At 33.8% G+C, this 9,283-nt stretch overlaps 1 protein-coding gene across 1 annotated transcript; it reads right to left on the reverse strand.

The window, feature by feature from the left end:
- Positions 1-454: 454 nt before the first annotated feature.
- LOC110711431 (galactan beta-1,4-galactosyltransferase GALS3-like) lies at positions 455-5,851 on the reverse strand. Its single transcript, XM_021889810.1, has 2 exons — positions 4,197-5,851; positions 455-978 (listed from the first exon to the last, which is right to left on the reverse strand). Exons 1-2 carry the CDS (start codon positions 5,291-5,293, stop codon positions 630-632), a joined length of 1,446 nt encoding a protein of 481 aa, XP_021745502.1. The 5' UTR covers positions 5,294-5,851; the 3' UTR covers positions 455-629.
- Between the last annotated feature and the right edge of the window lie 3,432 nt (positions 5,852-9,283).

Genomic DNA, 9,283 nt, shown 5'->3' on the forward strand with positions numbered 1-9,283 from the left:
ACATTAAAAAAAAAGGAAAAAGAAATATAATACTACCTCCGTTTTTATTTAGTTGACACGTTTCTTTTATCACGCTTGCCAACACACTATTTTAACGATTAATATCCCTAATTCTCGATATTGCAAAATTATAAAAAGTCGATATTAATAAAATATACATTGAGACCATTCAAACAAGATCCCACTTAATTATGTTTTATTGTAGCTGTAAATTATAAAAGCTAGTCAAATTGTAGTTTATGAATAGTGCAAAAGTCAAATGCTGTCAACTAAAAAAATACGAAGAAAGTATTAATTTAGAAAAAAAATAAAATTAATGAAGAAAAGAGTAGCATGTGCAATTGTACATCTATAATGAAATCAACGAATCCTACGATGTGGGTTTCAATTATCTAATTCCAAGCTTCGCTTGGCCCAGCTGTCAGACTTCTGTCATTTAATGACTTTTATAAAATTCAAAAAAGTTGAGGATTCCTTTATCCACTTGATCAGCCAGCTTAATTTGATCCTCCCTTCTAACATTGTTCGTCAATGTTACAAATTTTTGTAACATTAAAAAAAATTAGCCATTTTTTATGGCAATTGTCTGTTGATGTAATGACCATACCATTGTTAGTGAAGTGTATTTGTCATTGCCTTGTAGATTGAAGTATAGTTCCAATGGTTTCGAGTTCAAACCTTTTGACACTCGGGGTGATCATTCTCATGTTAGTTTCTAGAATGAAGGGGGTGTCGTCTCCTATTGTTGTTGAAGTGTCGTTGATAAACTGTTGGCATGTATCCTGGCGAGTGGCTATTGTACCATGGTAGTGAAAATACTTGATGAGTTTTTCGGTTTTATGAGCGGACTCACCCTCGAAGTTCTTAGACAAGTGAACGCCGGTGGCAAATACATTTCGTGGTTGTATCGCGTACTTCCGGTCCCTCCTTGCTACTTTCTTTACGTTTCTATATACAAGCTTCTCCATCACCCATTTTCTGAAATTGATAGTGTAGGGTAACCAAAGTGAGTATTGTGTCAATTAGAAGCATCAACGTAGTAGCAAAAGACAAGATCAAGTCAAATAGTGGGAAATTCTACGGATTTATTACAAGATTGTTATTATCAAAGAAAATGATGCTTTTCAATCAAGAATCTTATCATTAAGGCAATTCTAGAGAAGAATCAAATGCCAATACTCACACGTTTCCCTGTCCCCACAAAGGTCGCTCCTTCCAAAATATAGAAAGGAATTTTAGAGGGAGTATTGTTATGCATAAACAATTATATAACTAGAGGTAAAGCCGTAATTACACGTAATGTATATTTTAATTTTAGAGTAGTACCATTGAATGATCAATAGTATCATTAGATGATCAAATAGTACCATTGAATATTCAGTGGTACTATATATGTATGTAATGGTACTATATATGCATTTAATGGTAGTAACTACGTGCCTATATAGTATCACTAAATAACCAATGGTATTATATAAGCTTTCAATGGTACAATTAAAAGTGATCTCACTCACCTTTCTCTATTTTACATGTATGTGATTTTTAATATTTTAGTATTTGTTATGCATTTGCAAATGCATAACAATACTGCATTAGTACTTCCTCTAGTAAACAATACTCATTCCGTTTTTCTTAAACCATCTCTATTGGTAAGACTCAACTTTGAGTATTGAAATACAAAATAAGTTGTTTTTTACATCGAATGGTGAAACCCAACAAATTTCTCAATTTAGTAACTCATGTAAAATCTAATTTTCCAATGGTGAGACTCTCTAAAGTATACTAATGTCATTTTCAATCTATGGCCCAACTAATCCATATTGTAAGTTTTTTTTAAAAAAAAATTAAAACTTAAATAAATTATAATATTGATAAGGAGTCCACATTTTTTGTAAAACATACTCTCTCTCTCTTAAAAAACAGCCTCAAGTCTCAAAATTGGAGATGATTTTAAACGTATCACTTCTCAAAATTGAAAACCCTGCATTATACTCAATATATTATTTTTTTTCTTCTTCTTTTTAACCTCACTACCATTTTATAATATATTTCTCCCTCTCACATTAATTTTAGTGATTCCCATTTATATTTCTCTCTTACTTATCCAAAAAATTTTATTCAAAACCATACCCAACTCATATATTATTTTATTCTTTTGCCTAAAATTATGTACCCAAGGGTATGAAACACTTAAAAAAACGAATGAAGTACTTTTTCGATCACTTCAGTTGATACATTTACTAAGCTATGTTAAAATCACCTAATTCCATTAACTTATTTCATATCAGATTATAAATAAATGTATGTGTATGCTACACTTAATATCTTTAATATTGTAATAATTTTTTTTTAAAAATATGTATTTGAAAATAAACATTAATATAAAGCTAAGACTTAATTTTTTACCTCTATTTTTTCAAATGCACTTATTAAAATCAGTCTTTTAAAGTTAATAGGAGTACACATTTAATTTTTTCAAGTGTTATGCTCACTAAATCGATTTATTTTTAGGTTATTATATACAATTTTTGTTATTTTTTTAAATGTTACACTTAAAAAAAAAGTGGACACTTCAAAAAACGAAGGGAGTATATTTTTCTCTATGTAAAGTAGCATACATAAAAGATCAAAATTTAAACCAAGCAGAATATTTAATGGGGTCCAGTACTTTGCACCAAAGTGTGTGCATTGCATAAACTAGGTTAGCTAGATGCCTAGATATTGTTTTCCCAAAAAAAAAAAAAAAAAAAAAAAAAACAAGAAACAAGCCCATCACTATCAGTAAATAACTAATCCTCCAACAAGTCATTTGACATGTTTCGATAGAAAAGAGTAATTAATTACTATGAAAAATCTTTGATTTTCACATAATTATCATTCACATTCACGTAACATGCAGTACGTCATATGATAAATGAGTCATTGGACAAAGTTGATAGCCATTAGCCACATAAATTAATAAAATTGACACTAGTACAGCTGTTTTAATTTTTGTAATTGTTCAGTGCAAGTTGTTTTGGGGAAGATGTTGATGCTAAAATAACAATAAACAAAGTATAAAATATTACTCCCTCCGTCCCTTATTTACATGTCTATTTCTTATTTTATACGGGAATTAAGAAACTTAAAAGCCATGATTGAAAAGTACAAATATGCATGTGGATTAGATAGAGATAGAGAGAAAGAAAAGATAGTAAGTAATTATTGAAGAGATATAGAAAGAAAATATTGGAAAATGATGCCAAAAGTACAAAAAAAAAAAATTAAAAATAATAATGACAATTCATCAAAAAGAGGGAATATTGTCAAAAAGTATATTTTTTAAATAGAAATAGACATGTAATTTTGAAACCCCAAAAAAGGAAAGTAGGCATATAAACAAAGGAATGAGGGAGTAATGTACAAATCAAAAACTACCTAAGTTATGGTGTTAAACTTGCAAAGAATAGACAGAGGCATTAAAAGCAACTATATTTTTTATACATCCAGATGTATCTAGAAATAATTAAAGTCTTAATTTAGTATTTAATACGAGTAATAAAATGTTTGTTATGAACTCCAGCGAACTTGAAAACAGTTACGATTTGTCCTTTCAAAATAATTTGATAACTTGGCACAAAATCAAGCTTTGCGTATTGTGGATTATGAATTTAGTAAAGTTGCGTCTAATATAAAAATTCTAGAACTCAATTACAAGCCGAAAGCACCATCCAATATTAATTTCAGAAAATATCAGCATACTGCATACCAACTTCGGTTATCCACAGCGTTTGCTTAGCATGTTGGCTAATAAATCTTTAGCATGACTTTGCAGGAAAATCAAATATAGTTTTTTTTTTAAAAAAAAAACCACAAATTTCAACACATATCTCAATTTCTTAAACACTTTACCAAAGTAACTATGCTACTTTTTTTTTATTATTTTATTTTTTTACTGTTTTGATGACCGGATTTACTCCATAAGTTCGATGAGATTTGATTCCTTACCTCATGCCCAGAAATAGGAGGGCTAGCTAAGATAACTAAGCTTCATATCTACGTTACTCTGCCTTCCTATTGTGAGGGAACCTCAAATCTAGTAAATCTACCATGTCCATTACAAATTTAATTAATGACAATTTCTATCAATAATAATCTTAGTATAAACATATGAACAGACAAATAAAATTAAGGTAGAGTAAGAAATTGAAACGTACTCGGATGTTTTGCCAGAATCTTGAGTAAGACAGAGCTTATTAGACATGGGAACCTGCTCAATCGTGAACTGAGTAAATTCCTCAAGCGAATCAGTGACGGATCTAAGTGACAACTTCGGAGAAACATAAATGTACTCATCCACATCGAAGAAGAACATCCACTTAGCATCGAAACGATATCGATGCAAGCAATCGTTAACAAGAAGGAATTGATTATGATAATACCCGTCAAATCTCTCTTGCTCCTTGACATCCTGCAAGGAAACATACCCGAGGTCCATCCACGGTTTCAACACCTCGAAGACCTCGGGGTGGATACCTCCGGAATCGAAGATTACGAAATGAGACTTCGCCCCGAACAATCTCACGTGGTAGGCGATCCACTCTCGCATTCTCTGAGGACTGAGGGTGCCGTAGAGTGGGGAACCGCAGTAGAGGTAGTCGTATTTCGGCGGGGAAACAAAATGAGATACATCCCATGATTTTGGTGGTTCCACTATAGCAATGAGCGATTCGTTCCTTTGATTAGTAGCCGGAGCATGAAGAATAAGCCGGCCACCAACGGATGAATCATCTGCAATCCCAGCAGGAAATGTACAGTTGATGACGAGGACTGTGTATACCCTTCCGAACCCCCAATCAGGGAGAATTTTGTAAGCTTTGACAAAAGATGAGCTATTATTATTCGAATTTTGATACTCACAAGAGTATGTAGGGCGAGAGTAGACTTGTAGTGGCTTTGAAGAGAGTCCAATAATGGAAAAAGTATTGGGTCCGCCGCGGTAGGCGGACATTAAGATAAAGCTATACGCGGCGGACCCAAATGGTTGAAACCATCGTTTTACGACACCGTGTTCGAGAATCTGATCTACTTTTGGTGGTGGTGGTGGCGATGGTTGTCCGGTGGTTGTGGTGGTGGTGGCGCAAGAGAAGGGAGGGAAGTAAGTGGGGAGGAATTGGAGGAAAACGGCGCAAGTACAGATCAAGAGGAGGACAAGGGCGGCGAGGATGAGTTTGAATGCGGCGGCGGAATTGCAGGTGAATCCTATCAAGAAGTTTTTGTCAGATGATTTACGATTTCTTTGATCTTTTACCATTGTAAGGTGGTGGAAATGAACAGTTTTACAATGGTGAAGATGCCGTCTAGAAGAAGAGACTCAGAGAGGCGGGGGTTGGTCTGAAAATGTTAAAGAAGCATCTTGCTTAGTTGTCTAGTACTTTTGGAGTTGCCACGTCAATTCTACGAACTTCAAGTCGTTAGACTTTTTTAATACCAGTACTACCAGAGTAATTTATTACGCGAGAGAAATGTCTTTTGCTGCGTTTTGTTGAGAGCATTTTCAAAGCTGTTTGAGCATTTCAGCTGTTTGAGCAAGCTAAACCGCTAATTTAGCGTTTTGAATGAGCCATTGCAAAGATAATTGCTTCTTTGTACTTTGTGTTTCAATTGCAATTGGAAAAAATTAAAAAAATAAATAAATAAAATAAAATCTTAATTCACAAGTGGTGGAAAGCTAAACTACGCCCTCATTTTATCGGGTAACGCCCACATTTAAACATGAATGGATGAACATACGCTCGCATAAATACCACGTTTTTTTTTTTCCCTTTAACTCAATATTGTGTCATTCTCTCATCCTAATTTAACAAACCAACAGAACCATCACTGATCTAGGGCGATGTTATCGCCAAGTTTAAGTCGATATATTTTTTTTTCTTAGGTGGAGGCCAAACGCCTAGTTTTTCAAAAATCCTAGGAGAAAACATCTAGAATTTTCGAAATTTCTAGGGAGGAACTTAAATTCTAGACGTTTCTTTCATGGAGTTTCGAAAATTTTAGGCGTTTTTTCTCAATTTTTTTACAATGTTTTTTTTATTATAACTTTTGATCCCAAAGTAGAATTAAGACAAATAATATATCGTTGAAAAGCTCTGGATGTCTACTTTCTAACCCAATTAGAATCAAGTTAATATCATCTTTAGATTTTAAGATATGGCTTAAATACTAAACTCGGTCAAAAACCGATACTCTTGCACTATCTCGGCCATATCTTAATATCTAAAATTGATATTAAGTTGATTTCAACTGGGTTATAAAGTAGACATTCATATCTTTCCAACGATATATTATTTGTCTTAATTCAACTTCGGGATCAAAAGCTATGATAAAAACAAACATTGCAAAAAAACGTTTAGAATTTTCGAAACTCCATGGGGAGAAAGGCCAGAATTTTAGTTTCTTCCTAGGACTTTCAAAAATTCTAGGCGTTTTCTCCTAGGATTTTTGAAAAAAACTAGGCATTTGCTTACACCCAAAATTTTTTTTAAAAAAAAAAAAAATACGCGACATAAATTTCCGGCGATGATCTCGCCCTCGATCAGTGGTGGTTGGTGGCGGTTTGTAGGATGAGAGAATGTTTCATTGAGTCAAAGAGAAGAAAATTGTGGAATATTGACGAGGGTATGTTCGTCCATTCATATTTAAATGCGGGCGTTACCTGATAAAATGAGAGCGTCGTTTAACGAACAACCCGCTTTCAGAAAACAAAAAATTCTCAACGGTGGTAGATCCAACAAATTGAGATGTAGCCAAATTTATCTCTTCAATATGATATATATATATATATAATATATATATATATATATATATTTATAATTCTCAAATTTTCCAGATTCAGAAGAATCAATAGAAATTGAAAGAAATTAGAGATTCATTAATGACTCTAGAGATCGCAAGAGAAATCAAAGAACACATTTTAGAAAACATCGAATTAGAAGGTAAATATATTTAAATTTTCATGTCTGCTATGAAGTACCTAGTAACCCCCTAAGTAACCCCTAAATACAAAGTAACCCCCTAAATAACATCCATAACTAACCCTTAAGTAATTAGTAACCCCTTTAGATATCAAGTAACCCCCTAAGTAACCCCACCATATCTAACCAAGAAACCCACTAAGTAACCTCCTAGTAACCCCCTCAGATATTTAATCCCCAAAAATCAAGTAACCCCCTAAGTAACCCCACCATATCTGACAAAGTAACCCCCAATTATCAAGTAACCCTCTAAGTAACCCCACCATATCTGACCAAGTAACCCCTTTAGTAACCCCCTCAGATATCTAACTAAGCAACCCCCAAAAATCAAGTAACCCCTTAAGTAACCCTACCAATCCAAGTAACCTCCAAAAATCAAGTAACCCCTTATGTAATCCCACCAAAACAAGTAACCCCCAAAAATCAAGTAACCCCCTAAGTAACCCCAGTATATTTGATCAAGTAACACTTACATATCTTAACAAGTGACACCAAAATTCCAAGTAACCCTCTAAGTAACCTTTGCATATCTAAACAAGTAATCAACCAAGTGACCTCTTCCTGATTAAGTAACCCCTATGTACCAAGTAACCCCACCAATTAATCACTGTGTATGTAACCTTAATAACTATAACTCCATTGGATATTTTGCATGTTAACTGTAACTCTACTGATTTTTCTTACATAAATAAAAAACAGCACATTAACAACAGAAACAAGTGACAACACAACAGAAAAGACTTAGAGCACATTAACAGAAGAAATCAAAAATGATATCATTTAGACACAACAGAGTAAAGCTTAGCAAGAAGAAAATTATGATTATACAGGAAGCCTAATAGGTTTTACAGTAGCAACTTTGGATGAAATCCATGAGCTATATATATATATATATATATATATATATATATATATATAAAGCATGCTTTTTCTATGGGATTTGGAGTAAGACAATAATCAACCACCAGATGGACAGAAGGAGACAACAAACAAATAAAAGGAAAATAATTTGTTTGTTTTAAATAAGGCTTTATATGCATTCTAATGAATGTCATTTATGGTACTCATCTGGTAGTCTTTTAGGTTATTTTTGCCTTGTTTTCATAGCTTTCTTTTCTTGGTTTAGTCTATTTCCTTAGTTTCTCTACTTCTTTCTTGTTTTGTGTTCTTTCCTCCCTTTTTTATTTGGTTTTTCCTCCTCTTCCTTGGTGTCTTTTGCAGGTACCTAAGGAGTTGGCTTGTGATTGGAATCAAGATAAGCTATAAGGAAGAAGCAAGGCATCCCGGCGTGCCATCGAAGAGGGTGCGCAGCATTTGGACTCGTCGCGGGCGCTTCGGCCTTAGGTGCATTTTGGATAAAAAAAATGAAGAATAGGTGGGCACCCTCACCGCACCTCAGCCGCGGCCGCACAGTTTTTGGAGAGAGCGCGCACGTCTTGAGAGGGCGCGCACCCCTGATTCATTTCGGGAGTAGGGCATCTTGCATGCCCTCACCACGGGCACGACCCCAGATACCACGGGTTTGGCTCTCACTCAAATAAGGCGCGATGTTTGTTGGACATTCCGTACCCATATTTTCGCGGGCGCGGTGTATTCAGGAGAGTGTGCACGACTGGAATTTGTTCTTTCTTTATGAATACTCTTGTAAATCCTTTTTGGAGAACAACATAGAATACTTCATTTAGCTTAATCTAGAGAGAGAATTTAGAGAGAAACTAGAGAGAGAAGTTGTAGATTTCAACATTTGATCTTCAATTCTATCTTATTCAAGTTTGATTTCCTTTTGATCTTCAAGTTTGTAAGATTTCCTTTGTTCTTGCTTTCAATCCTTACTTTTAGATTTTTGTTGATTGATGAAATTTGCATTTTATTTTTCTTGTTTGAACTTGATTTAGCTTGATTGATTAGATTTTTTTATTTCATTTGCAATTATGATAATGATGATGATTTGCTTTGTTTTGTTTCTTCACTTTATGATGATTAGTGAGTGGAATCTTTGATAGGGTTACGATGAAGCATGCATGAATGATGGATTATTGCTAATTAAAGGAATTTGATTGATTGAATGTTGTAATTAAATTGGTTGATAGAATTACGCATGTGTTTGGATTGATAGGAGTAGTAACCTAGATTTTCAAGCTTGCTTGCATTGATTTCCTAATGACATGACCGCTTGATTTAGGGATTGCATTTATTGATTGAGTTTGAATTGTGATTCTTCTTGTTAGTCATTCATAGAGGAAACCTAGCTTGACTTCTAGGAGATAACC

The sequence above is a fragment of the Chenopodium quinoa genome, unplaced genomic scaffold (genome assembly GCF_001683475.1).
Source record: "Chenopodium quinoa cultivar QQ74 unplaced genomic scaffold, ASM168347v1, whole genome shotgun sequence".
Classification (NCBI taxonomy): Eukaryota; Viridiplantae; Streptophyta; class Magnoliopsida; order Caryophyllales; family Amaranthaceae; genus Chenopodium; species Chenopodium quinoa.